We start from the raw sequence: 26,677 nt of genomic DNA on the forward strand, positions 1-26,677 counted from the left end.
ATCCTAAAACAAAATTCATGCTAACATCTTGCCATGGACAATTAGGTATAGGTAATGGAGTATAAAGTCAAGTGTTTTGCTTGCATTATTTTGCCAAAGCGCAAGTCTGGCATTAGGCAACTATCTGGGCAACATCATGCTTCAAACTAGGCCAACAAAATTGATTCTCTACAGCCTCAATGGTCATATTTCTACCAAAGTGTCCAGGTAGTCCACCAGCATGCAATTTTCACATAAGAAAATCTCAGGCAGATGTTCGAGGGATACACAATTTATTGTTTCTAAACAAATAGCCATCTTGTAAAATATAATCACTATACTCCCTAGATGGTCCTTGCTGAAGTAAGGAATAAACGTCCTTAAAGTCAAGACACTCTACATAATCTTCTTTAAGCTTTTCAAACTCTACAACTTCAATACTAATAGTCGAAAGTCGAGAAACTCTCTGGCTGAGTGCATCCGCAGCTTGATTTTCTACTCCCATTCGATGCTTTAGAATAAAAGTATAGGCTTGAAGAAATTCAACCCATTTAGCATTTCTAGGATTTAGTTCCTTATGAGAGTTTAGAAACCTAAGGGCTTCATGGTCAGAATAAAAGACAAATTCTTGCAGTAGCAAATAATGTCTCCAATATTTTAAAGCCTGAACTATTGCATAAAATTTTTTGTCATATGTAGAATACTTAATTTTTGTATTATTTAATTTCTCACTAAAATATGCCACAAAATGACCTTTGAAATCTTTCAACATCCCATGCTAGGTGGTAGACATGCTCTAAGGAGGTCACCTATGTAAGAATAGCTCTCGCTGGATGTCCTTTTGGAGACCAACTTCGAATCTCGATAAGGTGATAGCCCTATCCTCGGTGACACTACATCGCATAAGGAATTTATCAAATTTCATAATGTACTCCAAGATTGGTCGATTTTCTTGAGTCATCCTCTGCCAGTAATCTAGGAGACATTGTTTGTAGGATGTGGAAAGGTATTTCTCATGCAGCTTTTCTTTCATCTCCTTCCAAGTTTCTATAGACTCTTATCTCTTATGCTCAGCTAGACGCTCTAGATTATGCCAATATAACTTAGCTTGACTGATTCACTTTATTTTGGTAAACCTAATTTTTCAAACTTCTGACATGTCATACCACTCGAAGAAGTGGTCCATATCTGCCTCCCAGTCTAAATACTCCTTAGGGTCAAACGAACCATCGAAGCCGAGTGCTTCTACCTTAATACTTCCTAAGATACGCTCATCCTGATCCATGGACTCGCGATAGGGGTGCATATCTAACCTACGACTCATATTTGGACCCTGGGGAATGTAAGGTCCTCTCTGAGCTAGGGGCATAAGTGGGGTATCAAGGTCAGTGGTCGTCTAAGAGGGGGTTGGTCCGGATCCATTTCCTAATGAGCTTTAAGATTTGTATGTCTGGTGATCTCCTAAGAATTAACTTGATTGGGATGTTCCTTTTCTAAAACCACTACCCTAGTGGTTAAGTTTTGAACTGCATTATTTGTATTTTGCATGTCATCACTCAAATTCTTAAAGCCCATGTTTAAATTTGTTAATTGTTCCATCATGCTTTCAAACATAGCTGTTATATTGGGATTCATACTAGATATAGATGATGAATATGATCATAAGTACTTGACCCCTGATCTAGTTGGCATACACTAGTCGTCAAATCTAAAGTTTCAAAAAAAAAATTTCTATGCAGAATTCTTAACGATCAGCAGATTTCAACACTAATCTTGATGACCTATGAACCTCTGATTGAAACAAAATTTAAAACACCATTTTATAGATAAGTCATGACTCTAGTCACAAAATTTAATGATTTTAGAAGTTTCCTAGGGACAGGACTCTTAAAATCTTTCAAGGTTGCTCACTACAGAATTTTCGAGTACAAAATTTTTGGTATAGGGTGGCTTATGAGAATAAATTGAGGACTCTAGAGGTTTTAGAATTTAATGAAATTTTAATTCTAGACTCTCTAATAAGTTAGGTTTCTTCCCATCAAATTTCAGAAATTTTTGGTGTCGTTTGCCCTAGATTTTTATAGAAGATTTCAGAATGGATCTGAAATTCTGTATGCAAATTTTCAGTGCAGAATTTAAACCTAATACAGATTCTAATTATCCTAATCAAACCTATAGGCTCTGGTACCAAAAATTGATGTGAAACATGATTTAGAATGCAGATGCTATAGTTCTAAAAATGCAACATGCAATTTAAAATCCATACAACAAGATTAAGATCAGTAATTAACTAATAATTCAGCAGATAAATAAATTTATTCAAGTTCCTACCTTGATGATTAAGATATAATCAGATTAAAGAAAAGAAATTACGCAGATAGTGGATGAATTCTAGATCTAAAGTTCTATGGATCGTAGGTGATTAAGAAATCACTTATGATTAGGATATATCTCTAGATCTTAACATGCAAATCTAATAATTAAGGAATAGGAACTCACAAAGAAAATTAATAATAATTTTAAAAAAATATCGATTGAAGAGATTTCATGAGAGACACATCAAATAAGTCCTGGAGGAGCGAGTTCAATTCTCCTAGAGATCAAAGATGTTTGCATTCTGGATTGATTGCAAGGTAGGGTCGATAGATGTCATTGCATAGATTAGAACTTCAGCAATGGAATCATAGTGCAAAATTTAATTTAGAAGGAAATAAAAGAGGAGAGAGAGGAGAAAGTAGGGAGAGAATAAGAGGAAGAAGAGGAAGAAGAGGAGGAAGAAAGAGGAGATGTGAAATATTTTATTCTCAAAAAAATTATGTTTCTTTTTTTTTTTTATAACAAGCCTTTTATAGGCTAAACTAAATATAGAACAAACCACTTGGAACTCTTCTACTTTTAAACACCAAAACCACTTGGGACTCCTTATCTCTATCCAAAATCCCAATTTCAATTAAACTAGTCCTAGCCCAACTAAAATAGACTAGAATCAATCAAATAAAAATAAACTAGCTAGTGCGATCCAATCCAATTGACTCAATTGGGCTGGATTTATAAGACCTCATAACTAAAACTTAAGATAGAAGAAATAAAGAACTAAATCAAGATCCAATTTAATTAATTGAGCCAAATAGATGTTGATCTGGTACTCCGGTGTCATCCATGTGTCCAAGTTGGCTCCAATCGGTCATCACTAGCGATGGTGTCCACATCATGTTCTTTAGAAGAATCCTACAATTGATCAAAGGAAAAAGGAGATCTCCCAAGATGAAGAAAAATGCCGACAATCCTTCAACATTGGACAAGGTAGCACCACCATGACATTATAAAAAATGATCAAGGCAATATCGATCCCAAACGGCAAAATCCCTACTTATAGAGGGGGTAAGCCCAGGTGCATTCAAATGCCCCACTAATCGTGCAACAAATATCATAATCTGAAAGGCCTCAGAGATTGCACCCCCTGAAAAGTAGGTACCTACATTAAATGTGAGCCCCGCTAGGTCTCCTGATTGTATGGTTCTTTGCCACAAAACCCCTGAGATGATTCATCTTCTCTGATTTGTAGAAGATGATGTTAAGATTTGATGCCTCGAGATTCAACCTATAAGAAGCCCACAACGAGATTCAGGATGATGAACGAAATCCAACGAGCCCAAGAACAACTCAAATGGAGTCCAGCAGAGAAATAGCACGTGAAAGAAGGTCAGGGCATGGTGGAATGACCCACGAAGCGGCAGAGGCGGACGGTGGGCCGACGGAGGCCGGCACCATCGACGGAGGCTAGCAGCAGCGCAACTAGGCCCGACAACACGACCCGCACACAGACGCATGGGTGTGGCTCAAGCCAAGGCAAGCACACGCACGAGCCAGCCCAGTGAGTGTGCAGGGCGCCCAGGCCCTATTTTTTCTCACAGTCCACGATGGATCGTGGGGTGTTGCGTGCTCCACACGACCACTGTGGACCGATCGAGCATTTTTCACCTGATTTCTCATGGTCTATGTGGACCAGAGGAGGTTTCTCAGGCATTTCTCATGGCTCACGATATTTTTGGTGGATCGGGGACTCATGTTGCATGATCGGACGGTTAAGACAGGAGTCGGTCTTAATCTAGTGAATGAGAGGTAGTTTGATGCAAACAGGAGTCGATTTTCAATCTGGTTTGGATTTCGAGGCCTATAAACTCATCCTGTGGCAACAGAGATGGGTGGTGGTGGTTCGATAGAGACCTAAAACCCGTAGAGCAGAGAGCAACAGCAGCCAACATAGAGCAGAAGTAGTGCTTCGTGCAGACTGTAAGGCAGTGGATAGTGATCGTTCAGGGGTTCAGAAGTTCTCCTGGATTCTCGTAAGAGCTTTGTAAGGATAGCTTTTAGTTGAGAAAGATTGTGTATAAGGGTTGAGAGTGTGAGGATCTTCTCTTGTACTTGTTCTTTTCTCATAGTGAAACTTTACATGCCCCATGGAGGTAAGCCTTGGGTTGATCCACGTACTTAATTTTTTTTTTATATTTATTTTTTTTCTTTCTCTTACTGATCGAGTGCAATGCAAGCGATATCGAAAAGGTCCTGTGGTGGTGGTGTCTTGGCCAAACATCCCCAACAACTGGTATCAGAGCTAAGACGGTATCAGTGCACGATTGTCTAGATCATGACGGTGTTGATCGAGATTGAAGAAGATGGAGAAGACAAGTTTAATTAAAATGGAGATCAGTTAGTTTGATGAAAAAAGCAATTTGTCCCTCTGACAATCAAAGGTGAAGGATGTGCTCATCCCATAGGGGTTGATCGACATTCTTTTGTACAAAAAGATGCCGACTACCATAAAGGTGATGATTAGAAAGTAGCTCCAAATGCAGGCAGTGAGTACGATCCATTTGTATCCAGCAGATGGTGTGGTGATCCATGTGCTTAATGAGACTTTTTTGACTGTGATGTGGTCGAAGCTTGAGAAGTTGTACATGGTGAAATCTCTCATCAATACTTTCTTTCTCTGGAAGTAGTTCTATCAGCAGTAGATGACCGAGAGACAGAGCATGCAGGAGCATCTAAGCAACTTTCAGAAGATCCTCACCGACCTCCTCAGTGTTGGTGAGAAAGTTAAGGAGAAGATCAGGATGTTGGTCTTACTATCATCCCTTCCTCCCTCTTTCGAGTTTTTGGTGACTGCTCTTTTAGTAGGAAAGTGCACTATCAAGATGGAAGAGGTGGCTTCTACACTTCTCCAAAACAAAATTCCCAAATGGGAGAACCAAACTTCGAGTCCAAGCAGTGACTTAGCTATGGCGGTGACTGAAGGATATGGTGGTGGAAGACGAAACGACAGGAGATCACGAGGTGGGTGCTCCAGAACCAGAATGAGGGACTATAGCAAGATGAAATATTGGCAATATGAAATATTGGCAATATGATGAGTTGGAGCATCGTGTCAGAGATTATCCTCAACTCAAAAATCAAACGATGGCTACTATAGCGGTGACTAGTAGCGACACTGAGATCGTTGATGCGCTTATGATCTCAAATAAGGTATCTACTCATTTCTAATAGTGAATTTTAGACTCTGCTCATTCCCATCATGTCTATTACAGAGAGAAACTATTTAAGTTCCTGGAGAGTAGTGAGAGTACTGTTTGTTTACGGATGGATCAAGCTGTGCGATCAAGGACATCGGGACGGTCAGCATAGAGACACATGATGAAACAGTAAAGAAATTGGATGAGGTCCGATACATACCCAGCTTCAAGAAAAATCTAATTTTTTTGAGCAAACTGAATTCGATCGGCTACAGGTGAAGAGCTAATAGAGGAATCCTAAAGATCATATGCGATAATAGGATCGTGATGAAGGGGAAGCAGTATGGAGAATATTACCTCTTGGTAAGGAGCCCAGTGCGAGGTGGAGCTCCAAGAGCAGATGGATCCGATACGAGATGAAAGATTCAAAAAGATGAGAGACGACATCGCAAGATGAAGTTTCTATTACCGCAGGAGACTACCCTGAGCAGATCTCAGGTCAAAGTGGATATAGCTAATGATGGAGATGGGATCGAGCGGTTATGAGAGATGAGCTCTCAGAATTATTATGGAGGTCGAATATCAAATCGAAGTGAAGATTATTATGATATGACATCTCAAGATTCGATCTATAAGGAGCCCACAACGAGATCCAAGATGATGAATAGAGTCTAACGAGCCCAAGAACAGTCCAAATAGAGTCCAGACAGAGAAATAGCGCACGAAAGAAGGTCAAGGCATAGCGGCATGGCCCATGGAGCGACAGAGGTCGGCGGTGGTGCAGTCAGGCCCGACAGTACAACTCAACGCACGGACACGCAAGCACGGCCCAGGCCCAGGTAGGCATGCATGCGGATTGGCTCAGCAAGCGTGCAGGGCACCCAGGCCCCATTTTTTCTTGCGATCCACGATGGACCGTGAGGTGTTGTGTGGTCCACGATGGACCGCGATGTGTTGTGCAGTCCACGCCACTGTTGTTGACCGACAGGATGTTTTCCATCTGATTTCTTATGGTCTACGTAGATCAGAGGAGGTTTCTCAGGCGTTTCTCGTAGCTCACGATATTTTTGGTGGATCAGGGACTCATGTTGCATGATCAGACGATTAGGACGGGAGTCGATCTTGATTTGACAGCTGGAGAGGCAGTTTGACGCAAACAGGAGTCGATTTCTGATCCGATTTGGATTTCGAGGCCTATAAACTCATCCTGTGGCAACAGAGACAGATGGTGGTGGTTCGGCAGAGACCTGAAACCCATGGAGCAGAGAGCAACAGCAGCCAACAAAGAGCAAAAGTAGTGCTTCAAACAGACTGTAAGGCAGCAAACAGCAGTCGTTCAGGGGTTCAGAGGTTCTCCTGGGTTTTAATGAGAGCTTTGTAAGGATAGCTTTTAATTGAGAGAGATTGTGTATAAGGGTTAAGAGTATGAGGATTTTTTTTTGTACTTGTTCCTTTCTTATAGTGAAGCTTTGCATGCTCCGTGGAGATAAGCCTTGGACTGATCTACATACTTGATTTTTTTCTCTTATCTTGTATTTATTTTTTTTTCGTTCTTTCTCTTGCTGATCAAGTGCAATGCATGTGGCATCGAAAAGGTTCTGTGGTGCTGGTGTCCTGGCCAAACATCCCCAACAGATGATACGGCACCAATCAACATCTGCACTTGGCATGCAAGTAAGCCCATAATTTTATAAGTTCATTCACTATATGCTGATGAAGCAAGCACTTTAGATAAGATCAAGAGAGATCTCAGCTTGAGCATGGAAACCAACCCATCTGAACCATTCAAGCCTTTGACTGAGGCAAAAAGCCAACCAACACAAACAATGCAAAAAGTAAAAGGCCTCGTATGAAAGGTAAACACAATGTAAATATATTTTTATTAATTAAAAGTTTATTTACAGAATAATGCCAAATATAAGGTATCAAAAATGAGTACAAAAAGGGAGAAGACCTAGTCTTCATCCGAGGAATATGCCCCAGCTTTTTCATCATTGTTTTCGGAGCAAAGGCATTTTAGGTCCAACTTCGGGACCATCCGCTATAGACATGCCTTGTAGTCTTAGAACCCTTAGATGAAGGCAGTTGAAGATGCTTCGACGAGCTCATCCTTGAAATCCGTCGAGGCTTTATACTCCTCAATGCACCTAAATCTGACATCGGCAACAACCTCCACACCAGTCCTGGTGAACCCCCCTCTGCCTTTGGGTAAAGAAGGGCTCGCTCTGAGCCTTACCAATCCTCTAGAGGGAGGCGGGCCTAGCCTGATAGAAAAGGAACCTGAAATGACTCCGATGCAGTCAACACAATAATCTATGGCCTTCCAACTGCAACCGACTTGTCCTAGTCCCCATCAAGGATTGCGACAGGTCGAGGACAAAAGGCACTGATTGGATACTCCTCGTCCTCTTGGATGAGGACTCTCCAGTCGAGGAGCTCATCTTCTTCTTCACTACCAACTTAATGGATGATAGTGATGGCTTCATAGCTACAAGATGAGAAAAAGAGAATCTACCTTTGAAGACTATCGTGATAAAAGAGTAACTGATAGTTAGATGGCAGGAAACCCGACCAGATGAGTGGTCTATTTATATAGACCATCGATGGTATAGATTCGATCATCAAATCACCAGATCTTGCCACTTGACCAGCCCTAAAGCGATGGATCTTGCGGCTCTTCATCACACCCTTATTCGATCCAGCCATATGAGATAACTTGCAAAGCTTGCCTTGGAACATGTCACGACTTGCTACATGGTAGGTCTAGGTAGATCCAAAGGCAATCTCCGGATTTCTTCCCTTGAAAGCATCATCCTGCAATCCCTCGAGCTCCCTCCTTAATAAAGGTAGTGCGAGTTGCAAAAATGATGCATCATTAATCCTCAAAAGTTTCTTACCAAAAGTAGTAATGCAAACGTGTCCAAGAGGAAACTAGGTCGGAGGTTCAACTACCAAGGCAACTACTTTCTTTACTCGAAGCCCAAAGATCACTTTGAACTCAGAAGTAGGGGGCATATGTTGTTGGAGAGACCCATCGACCAGGACCAATCCTCCAAGATGATGTGGTGAGGTCATATTAGGTATGGACTCAGGACCACCAATTTGATTAGTCGTGCAAGGGAAGCCTGCGCCTGACATCCACAACTAATAATCTTGATTCAGAGAAAGTGGGAGAAATTTCTCCTTCAACAAAATATCAGAACATGACCAAACAGCTTATAGAGTTAGGCCTAATAAACCTATAGATTCTGGCTAATGGCCTGTGGACTCAACTTCCATATAAAAGAGGTACGAAAAGAATCCTCAAATAAGGCAAGAAAGGATAATCACTCGAGAGAATGGCAAGCCCTAGGGGAGGAGGAAGGAGAACTCTCTCCACTCTCTCGGTTCTCACTCTCTTTTCTCTCGACTGTTCTCAAAGCTCCAGCTAACTTAAGCATCAGAGGATCCCCTGTTAGAACAACCCTGATGAGTGTGGACTTTCTTTGCAGATACTCCTTGGCATTATGGATCTCAAGTGGCATCCAACTCCAATCACATCAGCACCTCTCTGGAGTCTTGTGGCAACAGCACCAATCTCCTCATACCATAGATCATGGATATTTCTTACAACATTATAATATTTTAAGACTGGATATCTCAGCTGGCCATGGATGGAGAGGATCAGGATAGGTCAAGATTTAGGTTTGTCGCCATTAATATGGAAAGTTGGGCAGGAGGAATGAGTCAAGATATTTCAAGATTTTGTCCAAAATTTTAATAACCAAGAAATCAAAATCTCAACTACTTTGAATAATTTATAATTAATAACTAACCAAAAAATTGGAAAAAAATAATTAGAAAATTTTGACTAACATAGATGACATTATATGGGATAATTAAATAGGGGTATGCTCAAGTCAAGTCTATTTGAAACTAAACCAGAAACCAAATCGATTTAAACCAGTTCTCTAAAACCCCGAAATTGAAATTAAACCGAACATCTATAGAAACTGCTTGAAATCGATTTGAAAAATTTGGTTCGATTTAGTTCAGTTTATCGGATTGACTATTATATATATATAAATATAAAAATTAATATATATATATATATATATATATATATATATATATATATATATATATATATATATATGCATGCGCGGGGTTGGGGGAGGGTGTGGTTGGGTTGGGCCAAGTTTAATCAATTTTCTAAAAATTCAAATCGAAACTGATTGAAATTTTTTCGGTTCAAAATTTTTTCAAATTGAAACTAAATTGAATTAAGAAAAAAAATAATATAAATTGAACTAAGAAAATCAATTCAGATTGAGTTCATGGTTCAATCAGTTATATATATATATATATATATATATATATATATATATATATGGATAGAATCGGTTCAGTTTGAATATATTTATATTTATATATATACATATGGGTCGGATTGGATCAATTCAGTATGACTCAGTTTTTTAAAATCTCAAATCAAAATTAAATCAATTTTTTTAAAAATTTAAGACCTTTTAGACCGAACTAAATTGAATTTCAAAAAACAGTGATACAAACCGAACCAAAAAAAACAGTTTGGGCTGGGGTTGCCGTTTGCCCATCTTTTTTTAGCACACTCTTGAACCAATATATCAATCATACTCCATCGCGCAAGTCTGATACCAGTCCATAGGCCGAGAGCTGGAAACCCTTGTAGCACAAAACTACCCACTCGCAGCCCAGTCGGACATAGAAAATGATCCAACGACTGGCAATCACCAAGCGGCATAATCTGACGGCTCAGATCCTTCCAACCCTTCACAAAATAGTTAAATTAATATTTTCTTATTTAGCTATGATATTTATGCGAATTTATAAATTGGGTGAGACGAGGTCAAGCCAAACGACTACGAGGCAGACAAAGCAGCGAAGAAAACCCAAACCAAGTGCCCTTCTCTGGGATTCGATTTCGAGGTAAATTTATCGACGATTTTGATCGTCTTCTACTCGAATCGCAGCGCCCATGAGGTTGTGAAATTTCCTGCTTGTAGAACTTTTATTGCTAAAAAAACCCTTTTGTTGTCTTATTCTGACTTGTTATTTCCTCCGTTAGATTCCGTCTTTTGATGTAAAGATGTGATCTTTTTTCTTGGAATCGATAGTTTTCGTGAGAATACGATTTTGGGTGGCTTTGATTAAAGGTTTATGATTGAATTGCTGGATTTTTGTTGCTTTTTTTGGGGGGTGTCTGTTTGGATGAATAATAGAGATATGGATTCAGGGATTGCATCCAATAGCATAGTTTATAGCTTTGTGTCTTTTGATGTTTACGTACAGTAGATTTTATTGGCTCAAGGTTTTGCGAAATCGATCAGCACTTCTAAAACCCTAGAATTGTATTTGGGTCCCGTTGATACTAATTTGGGTTTAATATGGTTCTTGAACTTATAATTAAAATTTTTAAGGTTTTATTGGAGATAATAGGGAATTATTTTGGGATTTAAGGGTTTTGTCAGCACGTAATATTGGAAGGGATGAAACCCTAATCTTATGGTATGTATAAAATATAGTTTGTAAAGTAGTTTGAATGCATATTCTGCGTTTGGCTTGATTATTTGTTGCTGTTTTTGTAACTGGATACTGCACCGCAGAAAGCATATATTTTCCTAAATCGGTGTTGTCTGATGAGCGGTGTTCTGTTTTGCGTTTTTTTCATTTCTTGTGTGAAGTGGTGAATAGTCACTGAATGTCGATGACTTTCTTGAAATTATTTATATGAAAGAAATGTTTCTTGAAATTATAATGTTTTGGAACTTCTGCACTTCCAAGAAACAAAACAAATGCTACAATGATGGCAAGGGGTAAAATACCTGCAAAATTTGCACTACCGGTATCTGAATCTGTTTAAAATTTTCCTATGGAATCCATCCCAAACCTGATTACAAACTTAACCAAACCTGATTACAAACTTACCGCAAAATTTGCACTACCGGTATCTGAATCTGTTTAAAATTTTCCTACCTGAATCCATCCCAAACATGATTACAAACTTAACCAAACATCCCAAACCCGTCCCATTGAAAATTGGTGTATGCATCAGGTACCTGAGCCCGCCTGATTATCCTTTACTGAGTCAGGTTATTTGGGTACCTGAACCCGCCTGACCAAAATATCATGGGAACAAAACTCCATGAATTGAAATTTCTGCAGCCAAAGAAGAATCCTTTCAATCAAAATCCCCAAACCCCATTGAAATTTCTGCAGCCAAAAAGAATCCTTGCAATCAAAATCCCCAAACCCCACAAACTATCATGCTTCTACCAAGATTAAGCTCTCAAAACCTCAAGGGCCAGACTAACAGTGCCACAACTTGCACAAGATCCCAAATGCTTGATAAAAAACCCAACTGGAATACAAGAAATCCCTCCAATCTTCTTCAGATGCTCTCCTTCCCCACAAATCTCCAACAAAGAAACTGAAATGTAAAGAAAAAGAAACGAAAAAGGCAAAAAGAAAAAGATCCATCTATGTGGGAAAGGTCTTACATTTTATTTATTGGTTTTTTTTTTTCCTTTGATTTCGTGGATTTTTCCTATGTTTTCCCTCGTATTTTCTCTGTGTTTTCCATCCTCAGGAGTCTTAATAGGGTGGGAGGCTTGGAGCGGCGGCCGAATAGGGAAGCTTAAATGATGGCTAGGGTATTGTGTTGGTATTTATATATAACTGGATTCAGATAGCGGATACCCAAGGGGTAAATCCCAAATCCATCTAGAACCTGTGTGGGATTCCCAAGCCCTATAGGGTATTGCTAAATGGGTCCTATTAGTGTTTAGGATGGGTCACATACCCAGAAATATCCACTTGACTGCCATCCTTATGCTACATTTTTCTCATATTTATTTCCTTGTCTGGCTCGTTCTGTAAAGTTGTAAGTTGTCCCTATAACTGGTTAGCTTTCCTTCTGGTATGTTGTATTTAGTCAAGGTTTTCAATCATCTGATCAGAAGATGCAGAATCCAGGAGCATATGTGTAATAAAATTAAATTTCTTTTCTTATTTCTTGTTTTTTATGTGGGCAGTACGTCATTGTTGGACTTAAACCCTGGATCTTTTTCTTATCTGTATCCAAAATTCTGCTTCTAAAATTCTACCTCTTGGAGGTCTTTTTGGAAGGTTTGTTGTCCTATTTACACTATCATTTTGGATTTGAAGATGGGGGACAATCTGATGGATAAAGTCAGCGCCTTTGGTGAGCGCCTGAGGATCAGTGGAGCTGAGGTGGGACAGAAGATGAAAACTGGCATGAGTTCTATGTCCCTCAAGATGAAAGAGCTATTCCAAGGTCAGAACCAAGCAGAGAAGATGGTTGAAGAGGCCACTGCAGAGACGTTGGAGGGACCTGATTGGTCTATCAATCTTGAGATCTGTGATTTGATCAATGGTGAAAAGGTCAACAGTGTTGAACTGATACGGGCTATCAAGAATCAGATCATGTTGAAGAATCCAAGAGTTCAATATCTTGCGTTGGTTCTTCTTGAGACCTGTGTTAAGAACTGTGAGAAGGCCTTCTCAGAAGTTGCTTCTGAGAGGGTCCTGGATGAGATGGTCAAATTGATCGACAACCCGCAAACTGTAGTGAACAATCGCAATAAAGCGCTGCTTCTAATTGAAGCATGGGGAGAATCAGGAAATGAACTACGATACCTTCCGGTGTACGAGGAAACTTACAAGGTAGATATATTATACAGTTAGCATTGTTATTGTAAACCTCTCAGATAGCATGCTATGATCTTTAAAAAAAATGCTACCTGACAACCAAAATACTAGCATTCAAATAAATATGTAAATAAATTCATAATTGCAAAGCTAGGAAATTCTATCATTCTGCATCTTATATAAAGAACTTGCAAGGCAATTTTGTTTTTGCTCTTTGGATTTTCATTATAAATCCACTAACTAAGGATTCAAACATTTTTCTGAATTACTTAAAAAAAGCATTTTCTAAATTCCCATGTTTGGCATTTTTAGGAACAACATTCTCAGCATGAAAAGAAGCAATGAAGATATTTTTGATTAACATTAGTTGTTCTTGAAATATTTCTGGTGATTTATTGATCATTAAATATCTTAAGTAATAAGAATTATCCCTGTGCATCAAAATGGCGTTGCCATTTTAGTAAAAGCATGCTTAAAAACTGGCAGGATGTTTGTCTCTCTCCTCAACTGGAAATCCAGATTAGCAATTATGATCTCAATATCTGCATAGAATCAGGGATGTCAACTCTGATATTGGTGCCATTATTTTATATCTTCAAACTGTGGGTTCATTGTAATATATGATTGCAGGACTACCAACCCAACTATGCACATGCGCGCGCGCGCGCACACATTATATCTATATACATACATACATATATCGATATACATATATAGACACACACACACACACACATAAATATATATGTATGTATGTATGTATTTTTGTGTGTGTGTGTGTGTGTGTGTGTGTGTGTGTGTCACAACATAAATTTGTATTGCCAAAAGATTTTCTTAGTACAGCTCCCTTTGTTTTACATAAATGTTAATGCTCATTTACATTTATATGGAGACAAAAAAATTCCATAATTTGTCATTATATGCTATGTAATGATAAAATTGTATCTCATGATATTGACAATCAATTCATTTGCCCGTCGATATGATGAGGTTACCAAAACTATTACAGTAACGCCTAACCGTGTTAACTATGTTAACTGATGTAGGCTGAATTGAGTTTTTCTGTAGAGGTGGTCTGATGAGTAATCATGTCTCTTGTAGAGTTTAAAATCAAGAGGTGTTCGTTTTCCTGGACGTGATGATGAGAGTTTGGCTCCAATATTTACCCCACCACGTTCAGTTCCAGAAACAGAGAATCTGTCTCAGGAGGCTTATAATGATGTTCCTGTGCAAAGCTTTTCTCCTGAACAAATAAAAGAAGCATTTGATGTGGCTCGAAACAGCATTGAACTCCTTTCAACGGTTTTGTCATCTTCCCCACAGCAAGATGCTTTAAAGGTGAAATATTTCATGCATTGTATAGAAATGGTCCTTTAGGCCTTCGTCTAACAAAAAAATCAATACAGAAATAGGTGCTATAAAAATGTATAGCTGAAGCATGATTAAACATAATGATAAAAAATTGATATGCTTAACATGTTTCTATGTAGGATTAATATAGAAAATTATAAGTTGCCCCTTTCTTTATTGAGTTGACATTTACATTATATTGTGCGATACCCTTTTATATTCAAGTTGCTGAAAATTAATATACTTAATGATAAAAAATTGATATACTTGACATGTTTCTTTGTAGGATTAATATAGAAAATTATAAGTTGCCCCTTTCTTTATTGAGTTGACATTTGTATTATATTCTGCAATACCCTTTTATTTTCAAGTTGCTGGACCTTAATGAAGTGCATTATGTTTATGATGATGAAGTTGGATTAGGTCATTAGTTTTTGCTGAGTAAGGTTGACTTGATCATTTAACTTTTTAGTGGCAATATGAATATCTATGTTAGTCTAAGTGATATGGGTCCTTCAACACAATGATATGCTTTATGGTATTTTACATCTGAATATGAAATATGCTTTTCTGCAGTTATATGTCTTCTGTGATTCCTGATATCAAAGAAAAATGAGAAATGATTTGATGACTTGCTGATAGGATGGTGACTCTTAGGACTCGTTTGGTTCACGGGAAGATTTTTCGTCTCAGGAATCAATTTCCTGGAAGTAACTTCTTAAGAATATAATTTTAGTATATTTGGCTGATCATGAAAAAATGGTTTATTCCAGAATGGCTTATGTTTGGTTGAGCATCTACTTTCCTGAAAAACTATGTAAAATAAGTATTATACCCTTAATAAATATAAGACGATATCTTTGTGCTTCCAAACTTTATATAATATAAATAATAATATTATATTATATATAATATAAATAATAATATTATATTATATATAATATTAAATATTATATTATATTAATAAAATATTATATTAATAAAAATATTAAATAATATTTACATATTATAAATATTATAATATATATTAAATTATAAATATTATAATATATATTAATATAAATATTATATTAATATAAATATTAGGATAATATTATTATAATATTATATTAATTTTGCAAGAAGAAGAAAATAGAGACCTTGGCATATATCACTATTATGTATTTCATCTTAATCATCTATTGATATTTTATAGAATTTCAATTATGGATCTTAAAAGGATATTTTTGGAAAGAAAAAAGGACTATCAGTTTCCATCTCATGGGAAGTCCCAACACTCACCTCTCCCATTGGTTTCTACGTCCCATAAAATGTGGAGAGTGTCTTTCTATAGGGAGAGATTTTTTCATTTTTTTTCCTCTTAAAATTTCAACTAAATAAAAGACTCCCTCTCCACTTCTCAGGAACTATCTCTCCCCTCCCTTCACTTCTCGTGAACCAAATGAGTCCTTAGGAGTTGCTCATCATTTATCTAAAGGCTTTTTCATCTTTTCCCAATGTATTTCTAGTTGGTCTTGTGCTAGGAAGGTCAATCATGGAGGCTATTTCTTGCTTAGGCAATTGATGTAATGATTACTGGAAAAACAAAGAGTTTGATATTGTGTTTAAAAATGTTCTATGAAGTGTCAAGAGAGGTAATTTGGCGTGCAATTGGGGCAATGGGTGTGTGTGGAAAGTATATTTAAATTGTCAAAAAAAAGACATCGATGTTGCATTAGTACAAGCATTAGGAGGCTGTCTCATTGACAAGATTTACTAAAAACAAGTTTTTTAAAAAATCCAAAATAAATGATTTTTACAAAAATGGCTGTTTTTTTTATTTCCATAAAACTCATTTTGCCAAAACTAGCAGCTTATAAAACCTGAAAAATGGAGTTTATAAAAATTGGATTCCCCTACTTTTTTTCCATATAAGTTCTTTTTCAGAAATTATATATTATAGTCACCTGTTTTAGAAAAGTTTTAGAAAAAAACTGACAAACTACGAAACAATCTTCAGGAATACTTATGGCAGGACTTATTCCAGTTATGCTAGCTTATATTAAGGGTCTGCACTAAGATGGTACCTTTTTAAAATAGGTGAAACATTGTTAATGCTTAAGAAGATGCAAAATTTGACTAATGAGAAGAGGACAACTCGGAAATCTAAAGTAGAATTACAAAGTATAACCACAAAGAATAAGTCTTAAGAATGTAGTAGAATAAGAATAGGGTATATGGCACGCAAAATGTAATTCTTTTTTATAAATGAAAATGAGGCACTTCTCAAAATTAGTGGCCAAGATACATGTAAGAGTTATGGCATGCAAAATGTAATTTTTTTTATAAATGAAAATGAGGCACTTCCCAAAATTAGTGGCCAAGATACATGTAATTGGTTTCATTATGTTGATTGTTTTATTATACCAAAGATTAAAAGTATAGTTAAGACGTTTTGTTTTGTAAAACTACAGTTCGAGAATGAACTGGATAACAGATGCTTTCACAGTGAATTTACAAAATGACAATCACAGGCCGTCAATATCATATATTTCAAAATGTTGAGCAAGAACCAAGGTGCAAGCAACCAAAATGAATGACAGATGTGGGAATTTTGAGTTGGAAGTGTAGTAAACTACTAGTAAAGGTAAATTGGGAGAAGATGTTAGAGGTGTAGCAGCATAAATTGAAGTGAAAGTAATAAAGAATTGATTGAGATAGCTTTGCATTCTGCCAACTTCCTTTTTATATTTGAGATGTTTACTTGTCTTAAAAATAGCTGTCATCGCAACCATCGACAAGTTCCATCTGTATACAATTCCAAAAACTAGATCCAGAAATTTTGGTCATTCTTCTTAGTCTCTAAATAATTAATAAAAATTGCCCCTTCATAAGATTAACACCTTCAAATTTTTCCTCCAATCTTCGGAAATTCTAATCTCTACTGCTTTGGTTTCTGGTAAACCTATCACTGGTTTTTCCTTTTTTTTCCTTTTTTTTTCCCGGTTGATGCCATTGTCAAGTCATGCTTCATTTGTGCTTTGCATCTGTGCTTTGATGTGCATCGTTTATGCCCGTTGTGCAGATTGATCATACTTGTTCTGCATGCAGGATGACCTGACAACCACCCTTGTGCAACAGTGCCGCCAATCTCAGTTCACCATCCAAAAGATCATAGAAACAGCTGGTGATAGTGAGTCTACGCTCTTTGAGGCCTTGAACGTGAATGATGAACTTCAGAAGGCCCTGACCAAGTATGACGATCTGAGAATGCCACCTGTTGTGCAGTCTGAACCAGAGCCTGCAATGATACCAGTTGCTGTAGAACCTGAAGACTCTCCTCGGCTCAGCAAAGAGGAGGTGCTTGTTAGAAGATCGGCGGCCTCCCGAGCACAAGGTGGAGATGATAATATGATGGATGACCTTGATGAGATGATATTTGGTAAGAAAGGAGGCGACTCATCTGAAGGTCAGGATCCCAAAAAAAAGCAGCAGAAGGATGATCTTATCACCTTCTAAAAGCTTTTTTTTTTTTTTTTTTTTTTCCCACTCCCACACTGTTTCTAGGTTTGAGGCCAATTGTAGAGATAGTTGATTGGCCTTGCTGGTTGTAGACTTGAATATTTGATGATTTGTCAGATAAATGATTGATACATGCGTTGAAATGGAACATTCCATATCACGATAAAATGTCAGCTTGAGAAATGCTGTGGGTGCGCAAATAAGCTAAATCCAAGCAACCAAGCAATGGATCTGTGTCAGTCTGTATGGTGGCTTGTTTGCTTTATTTTGTTGATGATAGGTAGTTTGCTTTATTGAAGCCAGTACCAAGCAACGAAACCCCTTGGGCAGCCTCCGTAGGCTCCATGAGAAGCAATTTCACAAAGAAGCAATGAGGAAGAGGAATGAGGATAATATTTACTTCCAACTTAGAGACATTCTATGTACGTTACAGAGAAGCGTTCTAAAATAATCTGCATCCTCCACACGGTCAGGCAGTATAGAACATGCATTACCTTTGCCACTCAGAAAAATTTCCTCTCTGCCTTCATTTTTCCCATTAGCTATTCCTTTGTCTCCATCAGCGCGTATAATGCTGTTCATCATGTTTATCCTGAAGTTGTTATAATGTCCAAATTATAGAAAATAGAACAATTGCAAATGAGGTGACAACTAGCTTTGTTAATTTAGTTTACACATCCACAAATGGATTAAAGAATATGCAATCAACTGTTGTGGTACATGGAAGAATTCTCTGCTTCAGTTCTTGGCTTTCATTGCATTAACATCACCTGAAGAGGCCGTGCCACAGATATCAAGTCCTACCAACTAAAAGCCAACTAAAAGACTCCATCAAAACCCTCACTAATTCCTTATTTGTCTTCCTAAGTACACGGTCCTTGAAATTTCATTTCTGTGATTATTCATCTTGTCACCTCCATCCTAAAATCCATTTGTCTAGAGCCAATTATAGTTGTAAACTTTGCGGTCTTCTTTATATAACAGAATTTTGCAAAATATTATCATCTTGAAGCCGCCTGCACAAATCATATAATTGTTAGATTATATAAGTGCACAGCAAGCACATTCACTCAGTCAATTTATCTGGGGGCATCAACCCTATAAACTTGCAGAGCTTCTGTCTTTGGTCCTCTAGCTTTAAGGGATTCTTGGAACTTAATATGTAGACCCACTCTGTCATGATGACTGCTCCAGCACACTCCCCTTGAGCAACCTTTCTATGGAAGAACTAGCATCTTCTTACAAATAGCAAAATCAGAGTTGTCCAACTGTTTGAATGTTGTTGACTGCTCAATGAGCTTAATTACCAGAACTTTCTTGAGCCTATACAACAGGGTACCTATGATTTATGCGGCTCTTAGAATTTAGACAGCTACAAGCCCTGCTACCAATAATCTTCACATGAACAGTGTCCATTCTTAAAATGATGGAATCGCTGAATATCCCTCAGGATAATTTCCCGCCCGGTCACCTGAGATATGAATTTTGTCGCATTATGGCAGTCAGTGCAGATACGAAGATTCTTTCGTATCTGAATTGTGGTGCCTGGGCTAGTGTTTATGAGCCCAAATGCAATGGCCAGCTTCTCACTGTGGGTGTTGAGCAGCTGTTCTTTGACATCCTCTTCCACATCATGTATTGACTCGGTATCAGGCACATAGCCCACAGCCTTAATCTCATCCATCAATCTATCTAATCTTGCATATATCCTCCCTGCCTGAGGGTGATTTGTACTCCCCGAATAGAAGGTATGAACTTCATTTTTCAAATCAATAAAACTGGAACCCGGAGTCTTCTGCAAGCCTTTCTTCTCCATCATAGTTCTCACCCTAGCTACATCCTCCCACATAGAAGCTGTTGCATATATATTAGCCAATAACACATGATAACCTCCATCTTCTGGCTCTAGCTCAAACAGTCTCTTGGCCGCCGCCTCTCCCAACTGTACATTTTTGTAAATCTTACAAGCACCCAACATGGCACCATAAACACTAATGCTAGGTTTGATCGGCATCTTCTGGATGAAGTCCCAAGCTTCATCAAGCTTACCGGCACGACCTAAAAGGTCCACCATAGACCCATAGTGGTCCATTCCTGGCTCAAAGCCATAGTCTTTCTTCATGCTTGCAAAGTACTTCTGCCCCTCATCAACCAAACCAGCATGGCTGCAAGCTGATAAAACACAGAGGAATGTGATGTCATTAGGTTTCACAGGGCTCCTTTTCATCTCCTCAAACAACTCAATAGCAGACTTGCCAAACCCATGAGTTCCATAGCCATCTATCATTGCATTCCATGTTGTCACATGCCTCTCATTAGTTGCATCAAAGAGCTTTCTTGCTATGTTAACACGCCCACACTTTGCATACAAGTCAATTAGAGCTGTCCTCACAAAAATATTACCATCCAAACACAATCTAATAGCATATCCATGAACCCATTTTGCCTGCCTTAAGACCGAAAAGTCAGCAAGTGCAGGAATTACACTAACTAGGGTGAAAGAATCTGGCTTTACATTCTGCCACTGCATCTTGCTAAAGAGTCTCAAAGCATCATCAGTGCGTCCATTCTGTGCATAGCCCCAAATCATAGCATTCCACGAGACAAGAGTTTTTGCCCGCAGGCACTCAAATATCTCGGCGGCAAGATCTACTCTCTTACACTTGGAATACATGGTGATCAGAGAATTCATAACCGAAGCATCGGACCCCAATCCAAGTCTAATTAGCATCTCATGAACAAACGTCCCCTCCTCAAGATCCCCTAATTCTCCACATGCATGCAAAGCGCACATAATGGTGACATCCGTCGGCTCAAAACCTTCTGCCAACATCTCCTTAAACAGCCTAATTGCCTCCTCAGCATCTCCACTCTGCCCATAACCATCGATCATTGAGTTCCATGATACAACATTCTTTAGCCTCATCCTATCAAAAACCAATCTTGCTTTCTCGATGGCCCCGCACTTCGCATACATGTCCACCAGAGCAGTTGAAATGTTCACCATCGAATCAAATCCAGCTCGAATTGCAACACCATGAACAGATTTCCCGATCCTCATAGACCCAATGTTGGCGCAGGCAGGCAAAGCTGAAACAAGGGAGATTGAGTCAGGTGTCACCCCGTCCTCCTGCATTCTTGCAACCATCCCCAAAGCACTCTCCGCCAACCCATTCTGCGCATAACCAGCAACTATCGCATTCCATGCCACCGAGTCCCTCTCAGGCATTCTATCGAACATCTTCCTAGCCTCATCAATTCGTCGGCATTTAGCATACATATTGACGACAGCGGTCATCGTGAAGACATTGGAACTGAACCCATTAGAGATCAACTGGGAGTGGATCTCCCGGCCCCTCTTGAGGTCCGCATTGTCACCGCAGCTCTTCAACAGGTAAGTGAAGTTATAGACCACGGGGCGGACATGGGCGTGCTTCATGGTGCAGAAAAAGGCGAGAGCTTTGTCGAGAGGGGAGTGCTTAGCATGGCCTTTGAGCATGGAATGATAGAGTTCGTCGGTCTTGTCGACGATGGAGTCGAAGACAAGGGCCGCCTCGTGGAGGTGTCCGAAGCGGGAGAAGAGGCCAAGGAGCTTTGTTTGAAAGATGTGCTCGTGAAAAAGCCCGTGCTTGACGACGAGGGGGAGGAATTGGCGGAGCTCTCGGGGGTCAGAGCAGAGCTCGAGGAGGAGGGAGGAGGGGTGGGAGAAGAGGTGGGAAGAGATTTGGGGAGTTGGGGACGGGGGAAGGGGAGAGACGGATTGGACGCAGGCGGTGGTCTTGGTCTTGGAGAGGAGGAAGAAGAGGGGGAAGGAGGAGGAGTGAAAGGATTCAGGGTGGACAGCATTTGGTTAGTTTTCTTGGGGGTGTCAGACTGAGAAGAGTGAGGGGAGATGGTATGTATACTTTTGGGCTTAAAAAAAAAAAAAAAAAAACGGAGGAGGAAAGGTTCAAGGGTGATGATGCAATGTCCAAGAATTGTATTAAAAATTCTCTAAAAAATATTAAAACTAGAACCTCTAATTGATAAGCTCTAAAGAAAAGAGCTTTCAGCTTTGCCTGTTATTAGGGATTTTGCTTCACCTTGTAATATTATATTAGAAGCCATTGATCTGTGAGTACATTATTTTTCTATCTATTGATTGGTTACTGGGCGGTGATGTAACCGATAATTTGGCATCAGGAATTGGACCCACGGCGAATCAACTTATCTCCTGCTTGGAACGTAGGGGGTGTTTGATGGGAGGGAGTTGGGGTCCGAAATGGCATTGAGAATTGATGACTCCATTCCAACTATTTAATTGGAAAGAATTTCATTCTGATTCTGATTCTAGGATGAACTAAGAATTGACTCAATCCTTTTAAAATCTAATCCTGACTCTTGCCTAAGGTATTTATGATATATCACCAATGATATGATCACTAAGGTGATGTGATCACCAAAATGATATGAGCACTGGGTGATGTGCAAATAATGGGATGATATATGATCACTGTATTTGATATATCACTGAAATATCACTAGAAATAAAATTTCATTGTGTTTCGTATATCAAGTAGTGATTGTGATAATGTATAAAATATCATAAATAGTTTTATACATTAATATATAATAATTACTCTACAACTTGATTAAACATTCTTTATCCACAACTCTTCACAAAATATAGTAGTAGTAGTAATAATAATAATAACAATATTATTATTATAGGTATCTATTTTGATTAGCTATTAAAATGATATTACGATAATATTATGTATAATTAAGCTTGTCTAGACTTAGTCAATTTTGATCATCAATATCACGACTGTCTGTTAGGAATGATTTAACCCATCAAAATAAAATAAGAAAAAAAAAGTATAAAGAATTTAGCATAATCCATCTACGCCAATTAACCATACCTATCTATAAAAATAAAAGAGACATCCAATAAATAAATAAAAAACATCAATGTCATTTAACTAAACTTGCGAATAAAAATAAAGTTGGCATCTAGTAGATAGGCATGTATAGAAAGAGACGAGGAAGATTTTTATTTTCTCCATAATTTACTGACTAGGGATATTTTGTCCCAAAATAACTTCAGCACATTACTAATATCCAGTGATGTGCTATCACATGGGATATGTATAGTGATAGCATCACTGTAATATGCAGTAATGCTATCACTAAATTTATCACTGAATCCTTTATCACTGGATAGGATTTTGCAATATCAAACAAAATGATCATATCATCTAACTCACATCACTAAGGTGATGCGAAATATCATCCCCTACCAAACAGTACGTAAGGATTTAAATCTCCATTCCGCTTCTAATTCCAATTTTGGTCATAAAAATCAAACGTTATAGAAGATATGATCATTCAAATTCCTATTCCAATCGCAAATTAAACACCCCCTTAGAGGTTACCGAGCAAATCTTCACTTTTGATGTTGTCTTTCCAACTTAAAGTTCATTTTAAGGGGCTACTGCTTTGTCTCTTTGTAAAGAAACTTAGCATTTCCATGTTGATTTAGGAGACAATAAAGGAACGAACATATCCCACTTAAACAAAAATGCCAGGTGTAGACATAATCACCTCTCTCACAAGTCAAAGAGGACTTGGATAATTTAAGTGGAGATTAACATGATACACCTAACAATGCCTGCGTGCCGAAGTGTGACATTTGTGTCTATCTGTCTAAGCCTTTTTTTTTTTTTTTGCCTTTTCAATTTTAAAAGAAATAATTTGTTCTACTCATTTTCTTGGCCTCCTCACAGTAGGGAGGAATATAAACCAAAAACAAGGTACTTCGAGGCATAACACTCCTCTGACTAGGAATAAGACCGAAGTCGAACACATTTCTCAGCCCATCCCTGTTCTTTACTATTTTTCTGAAAAAACAAGGTTTCTGAATTATAGAGGAGCAAACGTTTATCTGATTTAAAGAAGATATCGATTTATTTAACCAAACCTTCCATTGAACAGATGACGGCCATGTTACATGACTGCAAAATAATCTCAAGAGCACCATCGGCTCAGCACACGAAATGCATTTTTGGGATGCCTTCAATTGAGTTTTAGGTGTCAGCAGGTGAAACAGATGGTGATTTGGCAAAAGCAGTACACATTCTCTCATTTCCTACTCAAATATCAGCAAGGGACTGATAAGTCAGAGCCTGGATCTTTGGTTTATGGTCATCCCAAACTGTTAGTTATAGGTTCATGTTTGTTTTCACATCTACTTTGGAGAATTTTATAACTTTTTTCTGAATAACATGTAACTCAAGGGAAGAGATTCCTATTTTGTGCATTTTGTGGCTGTGAGTCTGTGACTAAGAGAAGCTTTCTTGGAGGACACTTCCCTGAAAAGACTGGGCTATGCAAGAGTACATCCTCATATTTGCTTCTATGAGATGAAAATCCTCTCTTCACAGACCCTTGTTTTCTCTGCTTTGACACAACCATCTCATCTGAACTTCATATTAACATGGAACATGCAGATCAGTCCTGTCAACCATTCTGACACCATCAGTTGGACAATCTTATGGGTTGCTTGACTGAAATCTGAAACAATTCTAAGCAAATATTTTTCTTTACAAGAGAATCTCTCATGAATTTTCTGCCAGAAGTATAAGACCACATGCCCAATAGGCATTCCAATCAAGCAGATATAAATGACAAATATGCTTCTTAGATTGCTCTGAAGGTAAGCATTGGCAACACTCCTGAAAAAAGAATACTTGGAAGCTGAGAAGATTGTTATGAAGCCAAATGACAATTAGTTCTCGGACTACTTACAACCACTTTCAATCAAATCTACTGTATCACTCATTAAGCATAACCTTCAAGTTAGTATATATATCTCCATTTCTTGCGACATATCTCCGACTTCAAAATTGTGGACAATCTCACTTTGAACAAGCCAATGATCAAAGATTGATCACACCCCTCTTTCCTTCAACATATGCTTCACTTTATGAACATCTCCCCATTTACCACCTGCCACATATATATTATATAGTATTGTCACGCCCTCGATCCGAGATCGTAAATCAGAAGTCATGGCAACCACCGTATTTTTATAAAGAACTCACTCCATAAGTATATAAGACATCTTATTATACTATCATAAAGCAACAGCGAAAATAATTAGTCAATAATTTAAATCCAAAACTTAACAATCTAAATTTTAACTTTAATATTTCAATAAATTTAACAATATTCAATAGATCTTATATCAGTTATACCTCAAATAATAATCCTGTAAAAACATAACAATAAATCTATGCTGTTGTCTCTCGCTTCTAGCCCACTCCCAAAATAGTATCCATGTTTGTAATTTAAAATCTGAATCTGAAAAATAAGAGAGAAAGGTAACAAGCTAGATAGTCCCGTAAGCAATGATCACTTTAAGTAGATTTCATCAGGTAATAAAATAAAATAAATAATCATTTATAAAAAATAAGCATATAAAGTTCATCAATTTGAAATCAATTTCAATTATGTAATATAGTTCATACTAAATTTATTTTTTTTAAAAAAAATTGAGATTTTAATTTCTTTCATTCTTAAGTTTTTTTTATCAACCATGAGCTATGACTATATTTTTTCTATGGCAGGGTCATAACACCACATATTATCTTGCAATAGTTTACGAATCATCTGGCAATAAAGTCCTTCAAACCGCTGGTCTCGCTGGTGGTTTGTTACTGGTCTCGCTGGCGACATAAATCTTTAAGACAAATCAATTACCAACATATTTGCCCCCATTGGTGGGGTCCTTTATATAGTCAAATTGTCAGTTCATATCATTCTTATATCAAAATTCTTCATAAATCATATCTCTTATTCTAGTTCGATAAGAAAATACATAATCATATAGTATCGAAATCAATTAATATAATGCATAACAAAATCAATATGTTTAATCATACTTCATTATAATATTTCAAAATAAGATATTTTTCATAACAAAATATCATTCATCCAATTCATGCATCATTTCATAAATCATGTCAGAAAAATATATTATAATTTATCGATAAATCTAAAAAAAATGAAGCATTACTTACCTCATACGCATTCCAATAAATCCATATAATTCTAAAAATTTTCTTTCAAAATTTTTTGTTCATAAATCATATCGCGATATCCCATGATCAAACATCCACAACCCTATACAAGATCAATTATAATAATTAGAAAAGACATGAATAATTAAGAAAGATAGAATTGATGGATACCCACATCCTATAATTCAGATTGGTCCAGTCATCTAATTTCATCTAGTCAAAATTCAATTAGCACATAGATGGTCCAAAGTTTGGCTATCGTACCAAATTAGATTTTTAAAGTAATAGGATCGAGATTCCTCCACTGTGTTCATAAATCAAGCAGAGAGAGAAAGTCAGAGGAGAGAGAGGATTCATAAGGTACAATCCAAATTGATCAGGTGACATAGTCTGACATCACGATTGATCCAATCAAAATGATCTAATCAAGTCATGGTTAAACCAATATACAGATAATTCAAAATAAAATCATGGATGATCAAATCTAGTAGTTCATGGTCTGATCAAGGTGGGTGCTAGCACACTACCTCGTGACCACGGATCCAAACTTTTTTCTTCTGGTCAAATGAAATTCATTATCAATCTTCT

The 26,677-nt window shown here is 37.7% G+C and overlaps 2 protein-coding genes across 3 annotated transcripts; one reads left to right on the forward strand and one right to left on the reverse strand.

Moving 5' to 3' along the window:
* Positions 1-10,310: 10,310 nt before the first annotated feature.
* On the forward strand, positions 10,311-18,197 carry LOC105059256 (TOM1-like protein 1). 2 transcript variants are annotated; one of them, XM_010942487.4, is made up of 4 exons: positions 10,311-10,436; positions 12,675-13,193; positions 14,280-14,516; positions 17,619-18,197. In XM_010942487.4, the coding sequence occupies exons 2-4, from the start codon at positions 12,675-12,677 to the stop codon at positions 18,024-18,026; spliced, it is 1,164 nt and encodes a 387-aa protein (XP_010940789.1). In that variant the 5' UTR covers positions 10,311-10,436; the 3' UTR covers positions 18,027-18,197. The 2 variants fall into 2 exon arrangements, with proteins under 2 accessions (XP_010940789.1, XP_073105851.1); XM_073249750.1 differs by lacking the exon at positions 10,311-10,436 and adding an exon at positions 10,471-10,490.
* A 472-nt stretch (positions 18,198-18,669) lies between these two features.
* LOC105059257 (pentatricopeptide repeat-containing protein At1g11290, chloroplastic) lies at positions 18,670-21,946 on the reverse strand. Its single transcript, XM_010942488.4, is given in 2 exon segments — positions 18,670-21,773; positions 21,776-21,946. Coding segments are annotated over 2 exon segments (2,460 nt in total). The 5' UTR covers positions 21,876-21,946; the 3' UTR covers positions 18,670-19,413.
* Between the last annotated feature and the right edge of the window lie 4,731 nt (positions 21,947-26,677).

This window comes from Elaeis guineensis, chromosome 16, assembly GCF_000442705.2.
Source record: "Elaeis guineensis isolate ETL-2024a chromosome 16, EG11, whole genome shotgun sequence".
NCBI classification, from domain to species: Eukaryota; Viridiplantae; Streptophyta; class Magnoliopsida; order Arecales; family Arecaceae; genus Elaeis; species Elaeis guineensis.

What these genes read in the sequence shown, in the direction of transcription:
- LOC105059256 (XM_010942487.4), top strand. Translation starts at nt 12,675, where the DNA reads ATGGGGGACAATCTGATGGATAAAGTCAGCGCCTTTGGTGAGCGCCTG. An exon ending in TGTACGAGGAAACTTACAAG is followed by an intron (nt 13,194 to 14,279) that starts GTAGATATATTA and finishes TGTCTCTTGTAG; the next exon opens with AGTTTAAAATCAAGAGGTGT. An exon ending in CACAGCAAGATGCTTTAAAG is followed by an intron (nt 14,517 to 17,618) that starts GTGAAATATTTC and finishes TTCTGCATGCAG; the next exon opens with GATGACCTGACAACCACCCT.